Here is a 26,389-nt window from a genome sequence, read left to right on the forward strand (position 1 = left end):
TCTTTTGTTATTTAAGCACTTTCAAATTGTGTTAAATCATTCTTTACTTTCCATAGCTCAGAAGTTTCAGAGTAAACTTCTGAGTTAAAATGCGAAACTGGCATGCGACTTGTCTTTCTGTGGAAATAATTTCAGTTTTTCTCACATTACTCAATGCACTTACTGTGCGTACATGTCTTTCATCCAGACTTAGTGCTCTTTGAACAGAAGCTGGCAGTTTAATCTATGGTAAAGCCTGATTATTCTTGCTCAAGCCTGTAACTCCTTCCCACTATTCAGTAATTGGGTCTGCAAAAACCTCCAAAATGAAAAGAGGGTCCTTCTGCCACCTCCAGCATAAGCTCAGGACAGACACGCTTTACTACAGTTTGGAAGATTGTGTTCAATAGGAAGTGTGACAGGACCTCAGGTATTTAAGGACCTGTACGCAAGTGCAGGGTGGAGACAACTCTACTTTGACTATAGTAGCGTGGGGAAGGAACTAAAGTACCGCTCCAGAGCATCAGTTACTGGGGTTAACTGCAGTAAAGCTCTGTGCCCTGTGTAGTGAAAAACACAAAAAGCATATACGATCATTACTTAGTTCAAAGTCTTGTACGATCCGTACCTACTCTTCCCATGTGCTTTTTTTGGTGGGTAACTTTTTTTTTTGCACTTGGATGCTTTAGCCCCATTTTCAGCAGATACCTGCACTTGACCACATAGATACAATACAAATTGTACTGTTGACTGCATGCACATTTGTAGAAGCATCGGCTATGCTTTATGTGGAAATGGCTTCTGTGAAATCTTACGAATCTGAAATAACTGGAAAATGTTATTGCCAAAACTGAAGCTTATGAATTATCACTATTTGTTATGTCTTTTTATAGTCCAGAAATGCATTTAAATACTTACCAGTTTTAGCATGCCAGAAGGTTTCAGTGCACTCATTGGATTCCAGAGATTTGTACTGCCAAGCACCCATGTTAAACCTGTTCCACTTGAACTTGCCTTCAAACCTTGAAAATGGTTGATTTTAAGTCAGAGGACAGCTGAAGTGCTACAGGCAGAGGAATGTGTCTTCAGTTTTAAGATTGAAGTAAATTCCTGGCTGTTTGTGGACAAGGACGTGTGATACGGGATGAACCTATGATAACCATTCTCACACGTGGTTACATTAAATTTTGAGATTCGATATTCTGTGATGACAGAAAAGCTAGGGCATGCTTTCCCAGTTTGTAGCTTGGGACAGCCGAAAGTATTGCCTAACGCAGTTTCAACATGACTGCACCTACCTTTCAGCCCTGATTTGAACTTTGCCCAGAGGTGCCGGCTGGCTAATGTATAAATGATCTGTTGTTGTGCAACAACAAACTCGGAGCCTTTATCGATCAAAACATGTTTGCATGTTAATCCATAAGAAATGCAATGGCTTGGCAATGGTCTAGGGCGCAAAAGCTTTATAAACTTCTGATTGAGATATTCACAATCCCCTGGTAACAAAGCATACTGCTGTCCCATATGTATGCCGTGTTTTGAGTACCTCTGGAAAGCAAGGAGGTGACATGCAGTCTTAGAGCAATTTGATCATCTACGCGTTCTCTCTTGGAGAAAAATGTCTTTTACGCAGCTCTTATCGGGCAGTTTGGGTTCTTGGGAAGTTAAAGAAAAACCTAATTGTATATAATGGGCTTCTCTATAGTAAGGTGGTTTCTGCTGGAATATGGAAGGGAAGGTGTGAAAGCTGGTGTCTTGCTTCTTTTTTAAGAACTGGATTTCTGACAATATACAACTGATTGTACCAGGTAGGTTTGTGCTCCCTCAGCCGTTTTGAATTGAAGGCCCACTCAGCTGCTTGTATTGTTTGATGTTTGGGGACATTGGTGGAAAAAAAAAGTTCCTTAAGTTTAAAAAACCGTTTGTTTTGGTAGCAGCATTGTTTTGGGGATTACAAGGAAAATTACTGATTATGACAAAGCTGAGCACGGGCTGCAGACATGGTAGTCCAAGTTTCTTTCTGTCTGCTGACAGTAAGGAGCAGGTCCCTGGCTGGGTGTTTTGTTCTTGAATTATTTTGTGTAGATTTTGCAAAATGTCTTTAGACTGTGAACTGTCTAGACTTGAAAAACTGCTATAGGGAGAAATTTCCCTGTCAAACCATTCTTCTTCTCCCCTTCTTCAGTACTTTGTTTCCTATAGGCAGAGAGGAGCTGTTTTCTAACAACTAAGCTGATCCTGCCTCCCTGCCTCAACTCCTAGAAAAGATCCAAGTGTCACAGAAATAGTAATTTTTACCCTCTTTCCTCTTTTTTGCTGGTGTTACCAGGGGTTTGTTCCCACTCACAGGCGAGCGGTGCAGGGAAGGCTGAGAGAGGGGGAGGAGTTCAGGCTCGCTGTGCAAATATATACAGACCTACTTATCTAAACTGATGCCGTGCAGAAAAAAATCACGGATGAAGCAAGCGGCTAACAATGGCTCACTCAGAGAGTCTCCTAGTGCTGGAAAACTTTATAGGTGGCAAATTTGTTCCTTGTTCCTCCTACATAGACTCCTATAATCCATCAACTGGAGATGTCTATTGCAGGGTGCCAGATAGTGGCAAAGCAGAGGTGAGTACTATCCAAATGTACAAATAAGTGAAAACATTAAATGCACTCAACGTTAGTATTTTGAGTGGGAGAGGCTGAAGGTGAGAGAACAGAAAAACCCTGAAGCGTTTAATGCTTAAATGAGTAAGTTCTTGATTGTATTGTAGCATGCTGTCCTGTACCCTATTGCTGCAGCAGTGAATACTGTTACTTTTTTGCACTCTGCTGTTAAAAACTTATAGGCTGCATGCTGGGCTGCTGTAACTCAACAAAGCTTCAGGAACTTCAGTGGAGGCAGCTTCAGCTCATGTGGGAGATGTCTCGTACGTAAATTAACAATAGTGCTCAGACTGGCTGTAAGTATAAAATATTTGTAAGAGAGAAAAAGGATTATTGATCTCTTCTGTAAATAAGCTTAGAGGTACTATATACAACTGAATGTATTTTCCCTTAGTATCTTGATGATTTGCAGTTGTCATTTAAAAGGATTTTTGGTATTAGCAGTTGGATATTAAGCAGAGGTGATGAAGTGGCTCTGATGAGTGTACATTTCCTTAAAACGTAGCCTGTCCTCTGCATCAATGTAATGCTTCCTAGTTCTGTGCTCTCTAGTGGGATGAGTATTTCCTGGCACCCTATACATCCTCAGGTGTGTATGGGCAATGTGACGTTCAGCTGGGGATCTGCAGTTTCATTGATGCTACTTGGTAAGGGACCTACAAGTATGTGTTCAGCGTAGTGTTTAAGGCTTATTGAAGAGAGAGACAACTGGAAAACCTAGAATAATGCCAAGGTCTTGGAAAATATTGACAAGTAGTGTACAGTACTTTCAAAACATTTTTTAAAATAAACTGCTGCAGTGTGTAGCTGTTCACTTGTATTTCAGTCCTGTGGACATCTTTTTTTCTATGCTTTTCTCAGCAGAAACCTTTGCACTGTAGTTTCAACTAGGTAAATATTTGCTAGATGCTGATGACCAAGAGTTAAACAGTAACAGGTTGAGTTTGCTAGAATACATCTGTGTAGGTTCATTCCAATCCTAATTATGCCTCAAGAGACTTCTTTGATGTGCAGGTGCAAATCTTTTTGCAAAATTTGCAAAATAAGAGATGTGAGAATGCTAGAACATCTTAACAAAAGTAGGTTGCTGGCCATTCTGGAGATACAGGTCAAATATGCTGAAGAGCAATGGCTTTTCTCTTTTCAGCCTTTCCAGTTAGCTAGCGGTTGTGTATAGCAGCAGGAACCCAGTTTAAACACCTGTAAAGTCAGTGGCTGCTTTACTCCTGCCTTTAGAGAACTATGCAAGGAGGTTGGGCTCTGCAGAGCTGGTATCTGCCTGTGACTGATGGAATATGCTGCAGGGGAAAAATGCAATCACATATTATTTAGACATACCTAGAGATATCAAAATACACATCTAGACCCAAGTTCAATGAAGAACTCAAGAACTCAGGATGCTGGTTTCTAGCAAGGCTCAGTGTCCAGCTGGATTTTTTCTTGGTTAGTTTTAGTGGAAAGTGAGAAGGCAGAAGAGAGAGACAGTGAATCTGTCGCTGACCCTGGAATTTAACACCTACTTAACAGCTGCAATGGCCATTTCAGCCAGTTTCTGTGGAATGTTTTTATTCATGGGTTAATTAGTCCCCCAGCTAGATGTCTTAAATTCCAAGTAGCAACACCAAAGCAAGCTGAACAGGTGCCCTGTATCTCCAAAAGACGGTCTAATTAGTCCTGGTTAATATCTCCTTTAAAAAGAAATAAATCTCTCTTTAAAGAACCTTGTTGCTGGCATCATCCCCTGGAAAGCAAACATCGTGTCCTGAGGGCAGTTTTGAGTATTTTGGTATCAATCTTTTATGATAGGTCTTGATTGTGTGTTCTTTCTTGGTGTTTGTCTTGTGCAGGAGAGGAAAGCAGAAGGAAGCGTTTCAGACACACGAGTTCATAGTTGAATTCTTATGCATGTTTTCTTTGTGGCTCAGCTTTCTTTGCTGCTTTTTGCTAGTCAAACTAAGTAACTGTCTTACTTCTGAACAAATCTCTCCTTTTTTGCCCTCTTGCTTTTTATTAATCAATCTACTGCCACCTCATTCCTTCCTTTGCTAATTTTCTCTTCTGCTATCTGTGAAAATGCAACTTTTTTTTCTTTCTTATAAATGTACTGGAGGGTTAGAAATGCAGATAGCCTTGACTTCACATTAGCCCTCTCTTGAAACGCAAAGCACCGGGTAGAAAAGGCCACAGAGGAGAGGACAGATGAAAAGCAGCACCACAATGGCACCTAATGATAGGAGGGTGGAAGAACAAGTTGATTAGTAAAGGTGGTAGGGTTTCACAGAGGGTGAACCTTTTCAGGGTAGTGTGCCATCTGCACCTGACTCACTCAAGATGCTGTAGTTCCCCTTTCCCAGGCCTGTTTTGACCTTGCTCCAGCTGTGGGGTAGCTGACAGCCTGCCACCGTTGGCATCTGAGCAGTAGGTTGTTGAACTACAGTTGTAAGAGTAGAGTCTAGGTTTCTGAGCTTAGCCAGTGATCCACGTGATCTTGGTGATTTGATTTGTTTCCAGCCTTGCCTCTGTACTAATATTGTTCTGACCCTCAAACTCTGGTCCTTATTTTTAGGAAGACCATAAATTCTGATGTGCTTGGCAGGGAGGCTTTTTCACGCGTTTCAGCTTTTGTACCTTCATTAGTAAAGCATCATCGGAGTGTCCATAAAATATTTTGTGATGGGTTTTATAGCACTCATCATGCTCTGAAGAAACAAATTTGGAACTCAATTTTGTGGAATTGGTAGAAAGGAGCCTTCAGTGACTGCATGGGAACCAGCAACATGGCAATGTTAAGAGAGATCAGAATCATCTGATAGATGTTAGACTAGTGTTCTCCTAGTTACTGACTCTGGCAGATTTCCAAAAGCTGAAGAAATTAATGAGCAAAAATTGTGGGAAACCAGTTAAGACAGCTTTGGCTAAAAGCCCACCTTGATGCATGTGTTAGTCACTGGAAGCAATAAAGATGTGATACATAGGAAGCAAAAACTGGGAAATAGGGCAGTTAATTAAAATATGGAAGGATGCTGATAACCATCTCTAGTAATCTGAGAGACTGGTAAACATCTGGAAGAAACGGCTTATAAATCAATAGATGCAGGTAGCTTCCATTTAACAGCCCAGAGGAAATGACTGGTGGGAGAGAAAGCTTCCTGGGGAACTGCAATCCTTTGAGGCCCAGCCTGCTTCAGAAAATGCTGGTAATCCGCCACTATTCAGACAGGTCAGGCTGAAGGACCATGCAGCAGTTATGTACATCTCGGGCAAAATAGTGACAAGACTGGTATGCATCTATGTAAAAACATATAATTATCTTTTATATCTGTGGATTTCATTAGGTATCTGATGAGAGAACAGACTAAACCCCAAGAGTTTAGGAAGGAACTTCTTTTTTTTTTCTGTGAGGGCACTAATGAGTTTCTAGCTGTGATCAGGTAAGGCTTGACTGTCTGTTCTGTACATATATTCTTAATCCTTGCTTGCACAAGCTGGTGGAAAGGAAAGAGGAAATCTAAGGCTAGCAGGGCATGCAGTCTGTTCCTTCCCCAGCCCCTTAATTTCATCATTGCTCGGCGTGGCTGAAGCCCTGTATTGCAAGGACTGTGGATGTTTCGACTGAGGATGCATTTGTTCTGGGAGGTTCTTGCACTTTCCCCCAGGAGAAACAAGGTTCTACATGGGTTCAGCCAGGGGCGCTTGCTGCTGCTAGTTGACTGGTCTGGCATTTCCTGCAGGCCTGGAGGGTTGCCCACAAGTTGCTGGAGAAAAGCAAGACTTACAGCGACTGTTTCTTTTCTAGATACTCATTTCAACAACACCTCCTGAGTTATGGGAAAGTGTCCCGGGAAGATAAAATAGTCAAAACTCTGAAGAGATGCAGTCTTCCCAACAGTGTGATCTAGATTGTTAGCCTCACCATCCCTCTTCTGCTTTTTTAGGTGGAAGCTGCTGTCAAAGCTGCCAAAGATGCCTTCCCAATTTGGTCCTCAAAAAGTCCATTGGAGAGATCTCAGATCCTGAACAAAATGGCAGACCTGATCGATCATGACCTGGAAGCATTTGCACAAGCAGAGTCAAAGGATCAGGGTAAAAATTGGAACTGTTGATCTCAAATACACTGTGTCTTGCCGAATATTGAAATGGTGGATGTGATCTAAATTTTTAGTATGGCATGAACTGTTGGAGCAAATTGGAGTTGATGTGTGCATGACCTTTGCAGAAGCTACTGATTTTGGATTCCTGGAGCGTTCTTGCTTTTTAGAATTGCCGAGTTTGACTTCAGTTGTTAGTTATTCGGAATGCAATACCACAGGGGAACTGCTGCTGTTGGCTATGGTTGCACTGTGCCCGGGATTACTTGGGTGCAGGACAAAAGACATTTCCCAAAAAACATGCAAATCAGCTTTCAGAGAAGAGCAAACAGAGCAACTGTTTCTGCCCATGATAACACAGCATTGTGCTTGTTTTTGTTTCAGGAAAAACTATTACATTTGCTAGAACAGTGGACATCCCTCGGGCCGTGTACAACTTCAGATTCTTTGCCTCTTCCATCCTTCATCATGTGACAGAATGCACTGAGATGTCAACCATAGGCTGTGTGCATTACACCTCAAGGACACCTGTGGGAGTTGGTATGGTGCTCCTGAAATGCTGATAAGCTTGGCCTTGAGCCTCAGCAGTGGCTCAACAAAGAAAGAGTGTTTTTCAAAAGCGTTTATTGTTTCTGGATCAGGTGCTAAACACGACTGGTCTGCTAAAGCATGAGCAACTTTATCTAAAATCAATTATTCTACTTCATGGTAAAAATAATGCCTTAAAAAACATCTGTTTTAACTTGGTAGCTCTTATCCTCAAAATCTGTCTTGTGTTTTGGACGTTGGGTGACCATGTGGGCATGCACGTGTGTGTCCATGTTGGCAAGTATGTGTTACTGCTGTGGGTCAGTGAGATGCTCAGCAGCACTGAGCTGCTGCTTCTGCAAGGAGAGCTGGGTCCTCCTCACCTTTGGGGAAGGAGTAGTTTGCAACCTGACATACCAGCCTGTGACTGGAGTGCATATGAGTGGCTGAACCGCTTTGAGCTGGGAAATGGCTGAATGAAGCCACTAGATGCTGCTAATGTTTCAGAAATAAAGTGGCCGTGCTAAACTGACGAGTGATGGCGTCCTGATGCCATTATTAGGTGATTGATCTAAATATATATGAACGTTCTATGTTCACGCTTGAATTATTTAAAACATAGGATTGGCTAACCTAGAGAACCCATTTAAAAGTGTTCTTGAACAGTGGAGAGCGTGAGTGCTTCTGGTAAAAACTGTCATAAGGAAAAGTCACTTGCTGCATTTGCTCCATCAAACAGTGAGAAATCCTGTGGCTTTTTGGAGCAGTCACTCCTAATGATTACAGACAGTTTTTCACCATTTCCTATAAATATGTAAAGTATTCCCAAAAGTGCTTACTGAAAAAATTCAGTAAATTGTGGAAACAGCAGCTTTTACACTGATAAACTTTGGCAGTCATTACTTAGGCTGAAATTTATCAGGAAAATGTGTGCTATATTTTATGTGTGTTCTTTTTAATATTAAAATTGGGGGGGAAAAAGCTCTAAAGACAACAGAAAGCAAGAGTGATCTCAGCTAACACATTACTTTGCTGTTTGCTATCAAAGAGTATTATCACAGACTGGCTGAGGTAAATAATTGTTATGACTAACCTTGCATTAATGTTTCTAGAAAACACTGAAAAGCTTCCTGTGAATATAAGATGCTGCCCTGAAGAAGTAGCAGAACTTATTCAGAGACTTTGGCTGATCGTCTTTTAGGATCATTTGCACAAATCTTTTAAAGTTATTTGTCTGTGAGAAATGTTTCTAGCTGCAAATTTATTGTACAGTTGTCAGGAAGCAAAGGCCGTAGCCAGATTCCCGTCATAAATCTGAACTGGTGTATAACTGTTTGAGATCAGAGAAATAAATTTTATATCCTGGTAAACTAAACTCCTGTCTTTTGTGGGTTTGTATTGTAGCTGGTTTAATCAGTCCTTGGAATTTGCCACTGTATTTGTTGACCTGGAAAATAGCTCCTGCCATTGCATGTGGAAATACTGTGGTTGCCAAGCCAAGTGAGATGACATCTGTCACAGCCTGGATGATGTGCAAACTCTTGGAGAAAGCAGGTAAATCCTGTAGTGTTCTAGGGAGGGGGAACGAGGTAGAAATGCTTGTCTGTGCACCATTTTTTGTTGCAGATATCAGAAAGTGCTCAAAGACTGGCTGCACCAGAGAACAAAAAGTTCTCCCTGTCCTCATGCTATCCCATCTCCCCACCCCAGCTATTGCCCATTTTTTTCATGAGAAGATAGTGGAAAAGTCTTCATGGGCCTTCTTTCCTCTTTCTGCACTCCACTTAAGGATGTCCTAAGTCTGTGGTGCCAACAGAGGAACCATGAGAGCATAAGAGGGTGAGAATCAGCTCTCGGCGGTTGTGTTGTGGCTGCATTTGATGCGTTTTTAAGAGAAACCGGGAGGACAAATGCTGCTTCCCTGAATGACTGAAAACTGAATCTCTGTTGATGGGTATCAGGCAAGCTTGACTGATCAGCAGAATTAATGTTATCATTTAACTCATGGCCCGCAGAGCTGTTTAAGATCATGCATTCCAGCTACTATGAAAGTTAAGGGTCAGTCTTTGTCACCCGAGGTGATGTTCTAACTTCAGGGGCAAGACATGGTGAGCTGAAACCAGCTGAGCAAGGGAAAGGGTAGGAGAACTGTGTGCCTTTCTTCCCAGCAGGGGTGCCTCACGGGGTGGTGAATGTGGTATTTGGAACGGGCGCCAAGGCAGGAGAAGCCCTTGTCTGCCACCCTGATGTGCCTCTGATCTCCTTCACGGGAAGCACGCTGACGGCCCAGCGGATCATGGAGAGAAGTGCTCCGCACTGCAAACGGCTTTCGCTGGAACTGGGAGGCAAAAACCCCGCGATTGTCTTCAATGATGCCGACTTGAGCCAATGCATCCCCACAACCCTGAGGTCCAGCTTTGCCAACCAGGTGCCTCCCGCTGCTGTAGTGTACAAACCCCGCTTGCAACAGCTGTGCACGTGTCTGAGAAGTGTGTGTGCGCACGTGCACATATCTCTGCTAATACCAAATCCTAAATTGTCAAGGTCTGTTTCAAGATTCTGTGTTGTGAGCAAATCCTAAGTAGAAAAATATGAGAAATGCTTCATTATTCCACAAGCAGGGAAACAAAATAAAAAAGGGCTCTTTGCATTCTCCATCAGAAGATAACAAGATGTCATTATCTCTCTCAAAATAGATATATTACTTATCCCTCCAGGAAGCAGCTGCTTTAAATCCTACCCTGCAAGCAGGTGGGAAGCTTGCTGATTTGCTGGAATTAAGTTAGGAGACTTCCCCCCAAATTCTTCCAATGATCTTCCCTCATCAACACCTTCAGGACAGATCACCAAAGCCAGGAAACTGTATCAGGACAAATGTTCAGAAAAATAGCTTGGTGTCAGAAAGGGAATACCAGGAAATGAAGACAGAGAGCATTCAGAGTTGGAAATCACATTTCCTATGAAAAATGTTGGAGAGGAAAACATGTAATCAATGAAAAATTGTATTTACTTGCGTTAGGAAGTGACTGCACAATCTGATACTGTTGTTTTGTCTTTTTCTTCTCTTTTTCCTTTTTAATCTCGGAAAAAAACTACTTTTCAGTGTTGGTGAATGTAGTTTGCACTCCTGAGGATGCAGGGACACAAGTCTCATTCTGGGATGTGATTCCTAGTACTCATCAATAGTATAATGAACTAAAATTTTTTTCTTGTTTGTTTCTTTTCTGTAGGGTGAGATCTGTCTCTGTACATCCAGGATCTTTGTTCAGAGGGGCATATACAGTGAGTTTTTGAAGAGGTTTGTGGCAGAGGCTAAGAAGTGGAAGGCTGGCAACCCCTCAGATCCTACAGTCGACATAGGAGCACTAATAAGTAAAGAACATCTAGAAAAGGTGATGTTATGTGGACCTTATGTGATCACATCTCATCATTTAGAGGGCTATAAAGGGTGATTTCAGAGGTATATAGAAAAGGACCATGTCCTCTCCAAGATTAGCTCTGAGAAACGACAATTCAAAGCCATTATAAGGTATCTTTTAGATAAGGTTTCTGTTGCCTGTGGACTGGGATCATGTGATTCCTCTGGAAAAATCAACTCCATAGGGAAAATAATTTTAAATTACAAAAAATATTTCTTCCTGTTTGAAATAATTCAGAATGGTGAATTCTAAATAATGAATCTGAATACTAACCAGTCTTGGAGCTTAGCAACATTTTCATAGATTTTAATATTCCATTTGCTAAGATCACTTATTTGCCTAATAAGTTAGTTAACAAGATATTTATTTATTTATTTTTATATCACTATCAAATCCTGGAGAGTGCAAGACACGGCTTCCTAGGACTGCTTGCAGTATTTTGGAATTGCATGTGTGGAGGGCAGCTGAGATGATGCACCACTAAGACATAGTCTGCTTTAGTGGCTTACATGAAATGAATTTTGTGGTGTCAGGCAGAGTTCAGGAGAGCAGGTGTTTGTATCCCCAGCACTATCTGACACAATCGGTATAAGCAAGAAGCAGACTGAAACCGCAGCATGAGAGAGAAAGCCAGACCTTTGTCATGTTTCCTGGTGCCTCAGCAGGCTCTCCAGGGCTGTTATGAAGTGGGGTGGTAGAAATACACACTTCCCGAGATCCTCAGTCTGTGGCACCACAGAAAACTTCTGAGTCTAACCTACTAAGGTGGTTGAAAGAAGAGAAAGAAGCCCAGTGGGTATCTCCCTGGTGTTTTCATAGAAAGAGAAACCAAGCAACTGTTTCAGAACAGCAGCAGATTAAAAGCATGTCCTATCTGTTCAAGGTAGCATAGGATAGCAGCAGCCATGGAAACAACTTTAATTATTTATTGATGGAGATTTTCTATAGCATTGATGGCTTCATCATCCTAGTGGCATGTAAACATTTAACAAGCCTGCCTGCGAGGTAGGAAGATATTACTGATCCCTTGGAGTAAATGGGTGAACCATGGCATGGAATATATGGCAAACTGCCCAAGCTCCAGGAAGGATGGAGGGAGGCTCTGGGACAGCTTGTGTTTTCATCAGGGGCTCTACCCTTTTGCGAATATTTAGTGAGGAGGGCCACTGGTGTTACCTGCTAAGCTAGTAAATGTTTGGAGAGAGAGAACAGTTGTTTTACAGCAAGAAACACCTAGTCTTACTTTTACGTTACAGAAATGTAATGAAAAACTAGGGAATAACCCTCTGTTGTTAGGAGGGAAGTAAAGGCAGCATGATCCAGTTGGAGATATTCAGGGGCTCCTGATGATGTGTCCAGGCTTGTGAGGTGGACTCTCAGATTTGGTGTTCTTCAGCAGTGACGTTTTCCTGCTGCTTCCCCAGGTAAGGAACTATGTGAAGAAAGCCCAGGCTGAAGGAGGCAGAGTCCTCTGCGGAGAGGGAGTGGATTCCTTGGCTCTCCCAGCTGGCAACCAGAAAGGCTATTTCATGTTGCCCACGGTTATTGCCGAAGTCAAGGATGAATCTTGTTGCATGCAAGAAGAGATCTTTGGTCCTGTGACATGCGTGGTAGCATTTGACACAGAAGAAGAAGTGATCAAAAGAGCCAACAGTGTGAAATATGGCTTGGCAGCCACTGTGTGGTCCAGCAACGTGGGACGCGTTCACCGGGTGGCACGAAGACTGCAGTCTGGATTGGTGTGGACCAACTGCTGGCTTATTAGAGATCTTAACTTGCCGTTTGGTGGGATGAAAGCCTCAGGCATAGGAAGGGAGGGAGCAAAGGACTCCTATGAGTTCTTCACTGAGGTCAAAACCATCACAATAAAGCACTGACATATGTCAATGGAAGTATTCTGGAGTAAAATAAATGGCAGTAATTTGTGTTACCAAAAGTGGCTTTCTAGAACACAGGTTGCTATTGTGGCCATCTTTTTCTTGAACTTTGGTCACGTAATACTGATGACAGCTGAAAAGAGTCATCCCCAAGGCTAATGTTGAATGCAGCCTTTCATCTTGCATAGGAAGATCAGTGTGGACTCCACAATCAACCCATCCTAAGCCAGATGACTTGCTTCTCTCACAGATCCTAAAGCTTTTTTAGTATTCCTGTCTCAAAAATCTCTCCCTCTAAGGCAGATTGGAGAAAGGATGGCATATGACTGTACCTGCAGTGGGTGAATTACCTTGATGGACAAAGTGGCAAGCACATTGTGAGGCTGATACTGTAATGGGAATCAGGCTGTTTCCACTATGAACAGTATGGTCCACATACCAATCCATATTGCACTTCACTGATACCAGACTCCTGCCGCATGCTAAAAGCCTGAGGCAGTACTTTTAATCTACTACGTGGTGTTAAACCATGGGGTCGTGAAATTCTCATGATACACGGAGACAATAAACATTTTAATTATAACCTGCTTTATGGTATGCAGCTGAATCATCCTGAGACTTGTTCTCTTAGCTATTTTCAAATTACCGCTTTTTGTCACTTCTAGGCCTCACTGATGGTGTTTTTCACATCCCTGCACAAAGATTTGGCTCCATCAGACAGTGTTATTCTTCATCACTAAAGACTGGAAGTGACTCCTAGGAGAGCTGACTGTTGGAAATGTTTGTCACCAAGATGTAAAAACACTGGTGACCTTTTCTCATTTGTTTACAACGGGGTTTTTTTTAATCCGATATCTCACAAACTTGTTTGCATTCTGCAGAAACAGAAATAAAGTTGGATACATGTTTCCCCCTTGAGATGGCTATGTTGCTATTGAATTTTTACAGTAGCCCTTCATGACTTGTTTTTCAAGTTTTGAGCTGAATTTGACAGTAAACAAAGCTCCATGTAATTTCATAAATGCCTGTATTCTAAGAAGAGCTTATGAGTTACTGGCATGTGTTTTTCAGGGCTGTTGGAGAAAAAAGGGCACCTCTAAAATACAAAAAAAAACCCTGATGAAAAGTTATTACGAATGAGATGTGAAAGAATAGAGTAGCAAACTGCCCTGCTGCTCCTAATCACAACAGAAAGAAAATATATAGAGAGATCTGGGGTTAATAGAAAAGACAATTTTATTTTTTGTATGCTTTATAACATTTTTAGCAATGGGGAGCTATGACATGCAGGGCTGTAATACCAGTTTCTAGGTCTTGAATACTAATCCATACCTTTATTTTGATATTTCTATTTAAGATAGATTTTTTTGCATAGCGTACTATTCAAGAGTATATTTTCCAGAATGGATTTATCTTTTTCTCTCCAGAGTTTGGCCAAGCTAACACTGGATTTCCACTTTGCTTAGTAAAAATAAAAATGCCAACATGGTGTTTTAAATTCCAGCTGCAGAAAGGCAGTCTTTCCTAAGTGCTCTTTGGTGGGGGGAGTACTGCAGTAAATAGTCGTGGTGGTGTCCTCACTTTGCCGAAGTTGTGCCAGGAACTGCTTTAAAGGCCTTAGCGTAGGAGTCCACCCCCGCTTCCAGAAGCATTTGCTGCATATGTCCCAAGTTGGTTGAAAACCTGATTCTCTTTCAGAAGACTTTTTGAAAGTAATTTTTACCTCAGAGCTGAGGCCCCAAGTGTGTGGCGAACCTGGAATCCAGCCTGGTGGCAGGGCAGACCTTCCAGGCAGGCAGGGACCTTGGTCATCTGATACAAGTACCCCCAGCTGGGCATGAGCTAAGGAAATACGTAAAAGTGATAGCCTCGGTGAACTGATGTATTCTGAAGCACAAGCATTTCGTTGTATTCTAAACCAATGCCTAGGTCTACCCGTGACCGTGTGGTGGCAGCAGAACCCTGCTCTGGTGGTTTTAGTCCCCCAGTCAATCATTTTGCTTGGAGGGGAACCAATAGCTGTATCAGTGCCTATTGGCAATTTTTTTATTTTTTTTTTTTAAGAAATCCTATTTGGTAGAGCAGAAGAGCCCAAAAGCTGTGGAATGCTTAATTAATTTGGGGGGCAGACGTTTTCAGCAACGGCAGGTGGGATATTACACAGTTAGTAGATTTTGATGGATTCCTCCCCCCACCTGGATCTGGTATAGGTTCAGTTTTAAAATGAGCTGAATTTTCTTTCAGGTGTTGGTTCTGATTTGGCTTGAGATGTGATGGGAGATTCTGTATATATTTCACGTACAGGAGACAGAGGCCTCATCTATGTGTTTCTGGCCCAAGATATCAGAGGCGGAGTAGTAGGTGGGGAGGGGACAGAGCTCTGCAGGACCCTTGAGTGAAGGGTATGGAGTTGGCAGCTCCATGTCCGGCATGGCTCTGAGGGTTTCTCAGAGGTGAATTCCTGGGATGCCCCATTTGGTCATCCCTGTGTCCAGCACCTCAGCGAGGTAAGGGAGGTCCGCTGCCGCTGCTGCTTACTATGGGGCAGGAGGGAGAGCCTACGTGAAGGTACAAAATATTGTCCATTTCTGCATTTTCCATCTGTAGTGGACTTCTTCCTTCTCCAGTTAAAGTGCAGGTCATGCTCCTTGTTTATTCTGCTATTTCTTGCCCTTTTAGATGAGTAGAGATTCACATATGTAACTACACACGTGGGTGGCTGGGTAACCTGGTGGGGGATTTCTTTTCCTGCCTGTAGTGATGGGTAATTCTTGCCTTTCACGTGCCCACCTCTGTCGTCAGGTCCTGGCCCACAGGGGAGCTGCTGGTGCTCGTGGCTGTGAAGCAGATGACATGAGAGAGGTTATCTGCTTGTACCAGGGGCTGCCTGTGGAGACACTGAATTCTCCTACATACCAAGTGCTGTGAACTTTCCCATATTTTCTTTATTCAGACTGACTCCTAGTATAGCAGCGTGCATGGATAACTGTCTCTCATCTTACAGATAAAGTAGTCCAAGAACTTCTTCCTGCAGATGATGAAGGTGCCTGTTGCAGCTGCTTTGTTTCTGGATTTTCTGCTCTTGGTCCCAGTGCACAGCGAAGAGGATATCCTGGAGGACAAGGCACACTGACCCAAGGCATTAGGCTGATGCTTTTGCAGAGCTCTCTGGGCTACATGGCCTGGAATTTTCCAACCTGGCAGAAAAGCTTTTTTCGTAGACTGCTCTGGCTTGTGCATGAAATCATGTGGCTGTTGTGAGGATTTGTTTAATTACTGTTACGTAAAGCCCAAAGAGTTGTTCCATCTGTTAATTCTTACAGATGGAGCGAGTACAGTTCCGTTTAACACGAGCAGATTATCTCACTGGTGTGAGATGATTACTTTACATGGGGAGGTAGTAATATATTTGCCATACTTAACAGCTCTCAGTTAGCATAGTGTTCTTTTTGTTGTATTTCAGTTCTTTTCTCAGCATGTTTATATCTGTATCCAGCTATGGTATAATGCTTGAAAGCAGCTTTGCTTCGGGAGACTCTGGGTGTACTTTGGAGAGAAGACTGATCAGTTCTAATGGTTATATTCAAATCAAGCTACATCCCTGTTCCCACAGTGTTTTTAACTTAAGGCAGAACAAGAAGTATTCGTAGAACACACAGGGATGAAAACAGATTTGATTTTTTGGGTCAAAGAAAGTTTCATGCCTAACTTAAATGTGCAGAACTAGAGTGTAAGCTAGGCTAGTTTTAAAAACTTAGCTTTGGATTTCTGAACTTCAGAAAGCTATACCATAAGATTCAGCTTCACAGATAGAGTTAGATCTCTTATCCTTGAGACTTTCCTCTGACAACAGCAACAACAAAAAAAGAAGAAGAAAGAAAGAAAGAAAAAAAAAAGCGGGGGGCAGCAGGACAGGGCGATGATTCTGAGAGAACTGTGAGGATTTCTGTCAAGGCTGTTCTCAGGGCTGAGGTATATGTTTTTGCTCAGTCTGGAAGGATGTTTGCTCAACACCCGTTTCAGCTCTAGAAGGGATGCCATCTGAAGTGTCCAAGTACTTGACTTCAAGCTTCTTATTAAGCCTTTGGATTTTCTATGTGTTGAGAGAGTGAAAAATGGAAATTGAATGAAATTTTCCTAGGCTGGAGGAAGACCTTGGTCCCACTCTCCACCCTAGCTAGCAGTTAAGTATGCTGTAGAAAGCTGTATGTAATGAATAGAGGAGACCCAGAACAGTTGCAGGAAATCCTGGTGCCTGTGCCAGTTTCTTCATTGAATTCTGTTCCCCTCCTTTCCAGGCATTTGTTTTTGTATCTGGAGGATGATGCTTGTATTTTGGGGGCCTCAATGCACCAGCTTTGTTGTTCTACCAATATATTAAATCCCTCTTGGTAACGCTTGGACTCTAGGTGAAGACTGGTATACAATGAGAAAAAGAAGGAAGTCCTGCAGTATTATAACCGGTAAATTGAACACATTTTAATGGAGCTGAAAGCTAGTTATGCATCTAGAAGCTGTATGTGTGTGTTGCTGCTGCCTCCTGAAAAGGAGCAGTTGAAAAGGATTTAGAGATCATGAGGGAAAGCACAATCAGTATGAGAATACCAGCTCAGCCAAACAGTGTAGAACTCAGCAGAGCTCATGCTACATCATTGTAATTAATGGGGGAGCCAGCATGATCCCAGAGAGAATAAGCAGAATTGTGCTGAAACTGCAAATAATCTGTACCTTTGTATGTAGTGTTGCTGTCATATTGTGCATCTATTTCTGACCTCTTTTAAAGGATATGGAGGGAGAAAAATTATTCCCAGTTTGAAAAAAAAGGCCTTCTATTGTGAGGCTTAGACCTTGGGCCACGTGTTGCAACATCCTTTGGCTTCAGGAACACCTGCTTTACTAAGACAACTCGTGTATGTGTATGTGTGTGTATGCAGATGCAGGAGAGCAATTACAGGGATCATTTTTGAGTCCAGAGGGGCAGATGCATACAACTGGGCTGGTATTTCGAGAGCAAGTTTTGTCTTCTGAAACACAGGAGGTGGTGGAGCACACCTGACAGATGTTCTCTCTGTTGGGTGATCAGTTAACCATAGCACAACCTGGCTTATGGTGTTTCCCTCTGGCACCAGGTGTCCTTAATCATTTCCGAGAAAATGCAAGTGCTCCCACAGAAGGGAGCATGAGTGTCCTGAACAGGCTACATCCTGTGCTTTAAAGCTTGCTTTTTACGGAAAGGGGGAGATGCGGAGTCGTGACCCATCAGGTGGATCAGGCCAAGGCTTCTCACTTGGTTGTGACCACTCAGTCTTTGTCCTGGGCTCTGGGAAGATGGGCTGGACCTTGCAGCTTGGCTCAGGTATGGGCAGGGATGGCTGGTCCAAGGAGCCTTCTGGGACATGAGTGGGTGAGAGACATATGCTGAACTGCTGCCAGAACTTCATGGTAGGCATGTGGGACCTTTGCAGTTACATGCAAGATGAAGTAAGAAAACTTCCCTGGGTATGAGAGGTGTTGTGGAGTGCTCAGATATGATAATGATGGGGCTTATATAAGCCCCCAAAAGAGCAGAAGTCGTCTTCCAGAGTAATGCTAGTAAGAGCTATTTCCTCGTTTCAGAGAAATGGAAGTAATTACAGACCATTTATTGTGGAGAAGTAAGGACACACGCTCATTCACAGGGTGCTAAACTGGCCCAGTTAACTCTGAGCTCCTGAAATAACAATGAAAAGATTATGCTACCATTTTAGTAATTGAATTTTCTCCTCCTTTGGGAACAGTGCATATTAAACTGAGGGTTTACCCTCAGTTACAGAGAATTTTCTTGTTTCTCCTCAAGTTTGGCTGACCCAACAAAAAAGTCAGGCAAAAATCAGATTTTCTGCAGCTGTAAAATAGCATTTTCAAGGCTTGATTTAAAAAAAAAAAAAAAAAAAAGACCATTTCCTAATCTTGCCTTAATTTTTCAAAATTGATTTGTTTACACTTACTTGGCTTGAGTGAATGAACTGTTTACCTGCAAGCTTTTGTCTTCAGGAGGAATGCCAAAATGTGTGTTGGTGGAAATAGCAGAAATTCGGTTTGGGATTCTGTTTCGGATTCTTGTGCTAAAATATCCATGTTTTCACATGTGTACTTGTTAGCTGAAAATAGATAATTTCAGTCCTGCTTCATGGCTGTATTTCAGTCACCCTTTTCCAAGGAGCCAGTGGAGCCAGTTTTCCATGTAGAGGACATTGAGTAGCTATGATAAGATTGTTTCAGAAGTTTTATTAGGAAATTACCTCCTTCCTGTGCTGTTTTACTCCCCAAACTAGAGTAAGATTTTTCAGGATGGAAACAATACTTTTGTAGTCCATGATTATATTTTTATAGTTAATAATATATTTTCAGAGCTGCCACTTTTGCCTTTCCAAATGCACAGTGTGGAGGGTTTTTTTGATCATAGAATAGTTTGGGTTGGAAGGGACCTTTAAAGGTCATCAAGTCTACCCCCCCGCCCCTGCAATGAGCTGGGACGTCTTCAACAAATCGAGCAGCTGAGGGAACTGGCTACAGTTGTTTAGCCTGGAGAAAAGGAGGCTGAGGGAAGATCTTACTGCTCTCCACAACTACCTGAAAGGAGGTGATAGACAGGCGGACATCATTCTCTTCTCCCAGATAACAAGCAATAAGACAAGAGTAAACAGCCACAGGTTTGTCAGAGAAGGTTTAGATAGGATAGTAGGAAAAATTTCATCACTGAAAGGGTCATCAAGATTGGAACAGGCTGCTCAGGGAGGTGGCTGAGTCACCATCCCCAGAGGTATTCAAAAGACGTGTAGATGTAGCGTTTAGGGACATGTTTAGTGATGAACTTGGCAGTGTTGGGTTAACATCTGGGGTCCATGGTCATCAAGGTCTTTTCCAACATAAATGATTCTATGATTCTTTCAAATGTGTCTCTGGACGTTGTGGCTTTGAGTCACATGGGACAGGGGTGAAAACCAGCATCCTGTAACAGCCACATGCACGAGAGTTTATTGGCAATTTGCAGAGAAATTTGCTGCTACAGCGCTCTGAGATTCTTCTAATCTTTTCACCCCTGCAAGGAGCTTCAGGCTGCTTCCTCTGTTGGTGATATGTTTTGAAACCTTTGCTTTGTGTTTAAAAAATAAATATGTGTATGTGTGTATGTGCATAACTGTTCAGAGCTCTAGTTTCCATAGTGTGGTGCTCCAGTAAGAAGGGCAAGCTGAGCTATTGATCCATGTGCTTCCAAAGAAAATCTCACTCTGGTCTGAGACCTTACCTTCCTGTTCAGTTTCTTTCCATGAGCAGCATAAAAGAAAACCAGTTTTTTAGATTCCAGAGCTTTTTATAGCACAACCTGATGTGTATTTGTAGCGCTTAACACCACAGACTCATCTAAATAATAAAATTCCCTTATTTTAAGAACAAGGGTCCAGGGGAGGTCGTGTTCCTCTCAGCTGATACAAATAAATTTCAGCTTTTGATCATCAGCTGTTGGCTTGGTCCTGATTTTGCTGTCATCCTGCCAAGGACTTGCTTTTCCTTTTTCTCCCAGGGTCTGATCAATACCACTTTTCCCCAGCGGGATTAGAACACTGTTTACCAAAGCACCTTGCTCTTCTCCTGGGAGATGTGGCTTTTCACTACTGGAGAAGGGAATTAACTTCTCCAGTTATTCTTCCTGAGATTTGGCTAGCTTATTGCAGTTTATGAAGTTTGGAAGTGAAGATGATGATGTTCTGTCAAAGGACAGAATTCAGCGAGAGGTGCATTTTTGTCTGGTTTTTAAATATGCTTAATCTTTCTTCCCTTCCTAATTAATGTTTGAAAATGAGCTTTCATGAACTCAGATTCACTTGGTTTTTTGCTCCTAGATACCATTTCTCACCAGTGTTAGTCAGTGATATGAGGTATTTAATGGGCATACTCGACTTCAGAAGCAGCATTTGTAGCTGGGCTGCTATGTACTTGAGCAGAAAAAAAGATCAGTTTTTGAGGAAGCTGTTAGAAGTCTCCTGTATTTTAAACATCAAAACTGCGAGCCCTGAATGTGATAGAGTTCTAGCAATATTTACTCTAATGTCTTATTTGATTCTCCTGTCAAAAGTAGGTTGTGAAATCAAATCTTTGACTGCGATACAGCTCGGAAATACCAGTTTCTAAACAATCCCTGAGGCTCCCAGTAAAACTTTGATGAATAATCCTATGATTGGATGATCTTTCTGGCATACATTTTCTGTGCAACATCAATCTGCTTTTTATGTTGGGTTTTTTTGGGTTTTGTTGCGTTTTTTTTTTTTTAATACTAGAAAGATGGATTCTGGTTGTCTATTCTTAGCACTTCATTCAGAGGTCTTCCCATCTTCAAAGCAGTATATAAACTTTAGCTAATTAAGCCTCTTTGTACATTTTACATCTGGAAGTATGAAGCATTTTTCATTTTGCTGCTGAGACAATTTATGGAGAGAATATACTCTTAATACCTGCAAGATATTTTCTTCAAAGGGATTTGAGGGTGGTTTTTTCTTCATGCAGTCATATCCTGAAGTGTTTGAATAACCTTGCCGGAGGAGAAAGTCAATTTGGAGGGGGGAGGCAAAAAGTTCCTGGCTGAAATTTCTTGCTTATTCCTTTCCTTGGTTGTAGTGTGGTTTATGTGGTCTCCAAGCATCCTGGAAAATGCTCACTGCTGGAATTCAGGGAAGGAGGTGTTGGCCAGTGTGTACTCTGGCTGCTGGGTTATCTGGTAAGGATGAGTTGGAGCAGAGCTGAGGTAGAAAAAGTAAGAGTGAATGCTTTCAGTGTGTGTTACTGGGAGGTCAGACTGCTTTAATTCAGGCAGTCTGACTTCGTAGTTCTTTTTTCATTGTAGATAAATCTTGTAAATCCATTTATATACCTCTAAATCATAAAGAAACCTTAAAGTAACAGTAGATGGTATTTATACCACGAGTTAATTCATAAATGTAAAGAAGTCAGAATCTAAGTGAGAACTAGACTCAGGTAAAGCTCAGAAAATAAAAGAATAAAAAAGCTTTTACAGATGGTGTTGGCTTTTGCCTTTGAGAGCACTCAAATCATATGTACAGAGAAAAAGCACCTGCTGACACTTACTCGTGCGCAGGACAGGAATATCATGAATCTACAGTAATATTCTGAGGAATGCTAAATTTTCATTTGGATTTTATTGTCATGAAGTACTGTAAGAACTTAACTTATTTTGGTTTGAGGAAAGAGCCATTAAGGGCTGGACTTGGACTTCATGCATCTGTCATTGGGATGATGTCAGATTTTGATAGCTCTTGAAAGAGTTCTGTTCCTTGAAGCTACATCAGATCATTTTTGTGATTAATGCACAGCATTATTTCTCTTTACGTGTGCAGGCTACTTAGTTATTCTCTTGAGTTACATTTTAAAAAATCTGTTTTCTTTTTCTATGTGGCCCTGAATAATTTTCCATGCTTCGAATAGGTCTAATTTCTGAGCTTGCAGCTCTCTGTGCAAAACACTTGACATCTGAAACAGCAGGAATGGGAGTAACTTCTATTTCTCTGATCCATACTTTGTTAATGGTTAAGTGTGAATGAGGAAAGTGCTCTGTAGTCCAAGGGAGGATGTTGAATGCAGCATTTTGTTCTTCCAGCATAAATGGATGTCTCTCTACCATCAGGGACAGCTCTGCTCTGGATGGGTGAGCATGGATGTGGAGCTCAGACCAGTCCTGCAGAGCTGGGAGGACTCAGCCCATTCTCGTAACTGTGCTTCAGGTCATTGCAATAGGAAGTTTGGCCGAGCACAGTTTCAATCCGCAGCTCCAGCTCTCAACTTTCCACTTAGAGCTGCAATTTTCCCCTGGAGTGGGATGGGGCAAAGGTAAAGAGACAGTCATTAGACTGTGTGACCAAAGTATTGTTTCAAGGTGACTGTGTATCCCAGATCGGTGGCTGCCTCATTTTCTCCTTTTCCCTCCACAAGCCCTCCAGAAGGTTAATGCAGTTCATGCTCTCAGACGGCGGTCATGCAGAGCGGCACTGCACCCTTTCCTCAGGATGTGTCCCGTGCAGCCTAATCTTTATAAAGACCAGGTCCTGAACTGAGAGGTGAGGGTCACATTGCCACACATGGAAACGAGAAACCTTTCCCTACGCTTCTTGTAAATGTCAAGACTAAGTGATGAGCCCTGTGAAAAGGTGAGGGGAATCTCCCCACCCCATCCATGGACCTTTTGGCACTGCATTGTGCGGCGTAAAACATGCTCCGCCTTGGGTGATAAAAGGAGCACTACTATTTCTGCCTTTTGGCACTGCCGGGTCCCTGCTGCAGGTTCATGGTGACAGACGAGCTGTGAGCTGCTCATATGGAGTGGCCCTGGCGGTGGCTGCACTTGGTCTTTTGATGGTAAGGCAGAGCGTGCCATGCGGGAATGCCGAGGAGTGCCTGCGGATGGTAACCACTACTTGTGACACATCCCCACCTGTTCTGGAAAAGAAATATGGGCAGGGTCACGCACTCTTTCCTCATCAAACATTCCCATAACCTTGAAATTACAGTTTTCAAAGGGAGCATTGCTTTTGCTATATGCAATTTAAAATGATGGCTTTGTGCTATTTTTAGGGTGGTGCTTGCCTTCTACTGTAAAATGCTTGTATTGTGGTTATTTAGACTTGTTTCCTCCACCACCCTTAATTCTGAGAAGACCGTGGGGAAGTTATGAAGGAATGCTGGTAGCATTAACAGCCCAAGACACCTGAATTTGCTCCTCCACAAATGGAGGCAGATCAGGCAATAACTTCTGCAGTAGGGCTCAGCTCTGCTCTGCTAAGACTGAAAAGAAACTCGTTCTCCGTGTACACAGAAACTGCCAGCAAAGGTGCCAGCAGCCATGTCATTGCTAAGGGTTGCATCCAGCTCGTTTACTTTCTGTTGGTCATCAAGAAGGCATCGGGTAATGCTAGCTTTTGAGCTACGGCACTAGCTTGGTTCCAGGCTGAACCGATAGCCCAGCTAACAAAAGGCACTGCAGTTTATGGCTGGCTCGGAGTATCGGGCAAAGCACAACAAAGATGTTGCTGTGAGGAGAAGCAGGTGTGTGTACGTGCTCACCCACCCACCCTTCTGCACAGCAGGATTGTGCCGGGGTCTCTGTAGGCTCCCTTCTGATAATGGATCTGTTTTAAGCCCTGAAATGGCAGTGTATCTTTTGCTTGGTACAGCGGTTAGCCACTGAGGCGTGTATATACACACACGTACTCTTCCTTAAATCCCATTATCTGGCAATTCTCCACAGTAGCCTGGACCTCATTTCATGCTGCTTTAGCTCCTAATAGAGGTCAGAGAGAGAAACTGAGCATATGTATAAACTCCCCAGTTTTTTTTCCACACCACTGCAGAGCCCCTCGAGAGCACAAGCGTGCCGTAAGAGCACTCCTTCCTCGTAAGCCACCTGGAAAGCAGTAACTACCCCAATTGCGTCCCTATAAACGCATTTTTTGTTTTTTTACTGTTCTCTCCCTGTACACCTCCAGTCATTCTTGGAGTGACAGGTGTTCAATCCGCAGCTGATACATTGGGGCACAGCTTCATTGGTTTGCACTGGTTACCAGTTTGACCCTTTTCCTTGGAGTAGTTCACGAGGGGTTTAACAGGACAAAAGTACACTGCAGCCTGTTTTAATGCCCTCGCATGCCCGCTTGTCTCTGCAAGCACTTGTGAAGCTGAGTAGACTTACAGAGCCAGATTCACCAAAGGCTTTAGATGGACAAGGGAAGACTTTTAGTGCTGTTCAGTGACTTCTCACACTGCAATTTCCCAAGCCCCTGCTTAGGCACCACATAAACCTGCTGTCCTTTCTGCATTTATCATCAGACTGTGCCAGGTTTCTCAATCCTTTCAACATGTGTGTCTAGAAGCATCACTACTTCTGCCTCGTGCCAACCCTGCTAGCAGCTGGATGGCAGAGGGCAGGGAAATCCCTGGTAAGGTTTTTTTTTTTTCATACAGTCCCTAAAGGTAAATTGTGCCAGAGCGGGAGAGCTAGGTACACAAAACTCTTGGTTTCTTGCTTCCAGGGCAGCCTGTCCAATTTATCTAATGGGACATAAAAGCAGGTTTTAACAGAAATGCCTGCAGTCATGGGAGTAGGAACCCAGACTGGCTCTTCCCTGGAGCAGAGTGCTCACATTCAGTTTCTCTGGCCCATTTAAGCATGCCCAGCATGACAGAATTTGCTTTGCATCTAAAAATTTGCAGTTACTATGCCTAGACTGCACAGGCCTGTGGGTTTTCACATGGCTTCCTGAATGTTTTTGAAAGGTTAAAGCCGAGGGGAGAAAATGGTGTAATTATCGAGGGAAAGGAAGGTCACACTTTTCCTATCACTGTATCTGATAGCCTGCTCTCTCCTTCCTCTGCCCTGCCCAGGCTATGAATAGGGAGTTCAGGGGTGTTTCCTGCAGGCCAGCTGCGGTGTGGTTGCTGGAAAGTCTCAGTTCCAAGTGAAGAACACAGGCTGGATCAAAAGTGATGAGTTACTGGTGACTGATCTCAGCTGATGAGGGAAAAAAATGACTCCTCGGTGAACTGGGCTAGTCCCCAAAAAAAGAATCCATCACTTTGGAAAAGAGATTAATGGAGTGCATCCAGCAGCTCCGCTGGCCCGTGGACAGCAGTTTGCACTGCAGCCACCGGATGAGGCGTTTCGTTGTGTCATCGTGTGATTATTTATATCTTCCGTTGACTAGCACATTTGTTTCCCCAAAGCCGAGTGGGTGTATGATTTGCTATTTTTTATTTTTTATTAAGTTCTAAATATAAACCAGCCCTGAAGGGTGTGTAGAGCTGTAGTGCTGATTGATTGGGATGGGATGGGATGGGAGGAGGCGGAGGAACTCCCCCTACCCACAGAGGTCTTCTCCCCTTCTCCAGTGTTCACAGACTTCTGAGCCAAGCAATGAATTTGCCTTTCTGCCTGGTTGCTGTTGATTTGAGGAACAGTTTGACTTAGTCTGCAGAATTAAGACCATTTTATATCTTGTCTCTCAAGCACCACAAAGGATTTTGCCCATAAAATAATTCGCAGTGTTGTGTGTGTTCATGATTTTTGCTAGAACAAGCATATATTCTGATAGTTACAAGCCTCCGTGGCCATACATGGCAAGGAGGACTAAGTTTATGGGGTATTTTAGTAGTGTTGAACTGCAAAGTGAAACCTTCTTGAAGCAAATCTGTTGATAGCTGTAGAAAACTTACCTGACTGATCATTTACATTAGGAAATGTCTCAGTTTTTTTCCCTCCTTTTGATAAGGGTTTTTTTCAGTCTTCTATGAATTTGTATTTCAGTCCTCTAGTAATGTAAGTTTCAGAAGTACAAAATGATTAGTTACTTATATATAAATCTAACATTTGTATAAATGGGAAGGAGAGTGGGTGAAAGTTCTGCTACTTCTGCAAAAGCTAATTAATGTCAAAAAAAAAAAAAAAAAGGGAACATCAAGTTCTCATACTGGGTCCCGTATAACCACTTAAAAGTGGGGAAGGTGTATTGCTGGAGGGCATCCCTAATTTTGAGCCGGACACCCAGGGTTTATTTTCCTGAGGCTTTCCTATGTGCCTGTCAAGGATGACTTCCCAGAAAGTAATGCTCTAGTGTTTCTCTGGACAAGGGGGAGATACTGGTTACCACCTCAGAGCCTACTGACCTTTATCACAGGGGTCTGTGTGCAACATTAAACACAGTGAAAAACTTTGGAAATGTTTTAAAAATACAAATAAGAATTTAAAAGAAGTAGTTATCTGAAGCTCACCAACTTCTCAAAGCAGATTTTGGTTCTGATATTC

General features: G+C 42.6%; 1 protein-coding gene across 1 annotated transcript; it reads left to right on the top strand.

The window, feature by feature from the left end:
• Positions 1-78: 78 nt before the first annotated feature.
• Positions 79-14,276, top strand: ALDH8A1 (aldehyde dehydrogenase 8 family member A1). The gene is made up of 7 exons (XM_080390175.1): positions 79-2,592; positions 6,567-6,714; positions 7,104-7,259; positions 8,652-8,801; positions 9,419-9,675; positions 10,478-10,639; positions 12,091-14,276. Exons 1-7 carry the CDS (start codon positions 2,455-2,457, stop codon positions 12,541-12,543), a joined length of 1,464 nt encoding a protein of 487 aa, XP_080246301.1. The 5' UTR covers positions 79-2,454; the 3' UTR covers positions 12,544-14,276.
• The last annotated feature ends 12,113 nt before the right edge of the window (positions 14,277-26,389 follow it).

The sequence above is a fragment of the Falco punctatus genome (genome assembly GCF_963210335.1).
Source record: "Falco punctatus genome assembly, chromosome: 5".
NCBI lineage: Eukaryota > Metazoa > Chordata > Aves > Falconiformes > Falconidae > Falco > Falco punctatus.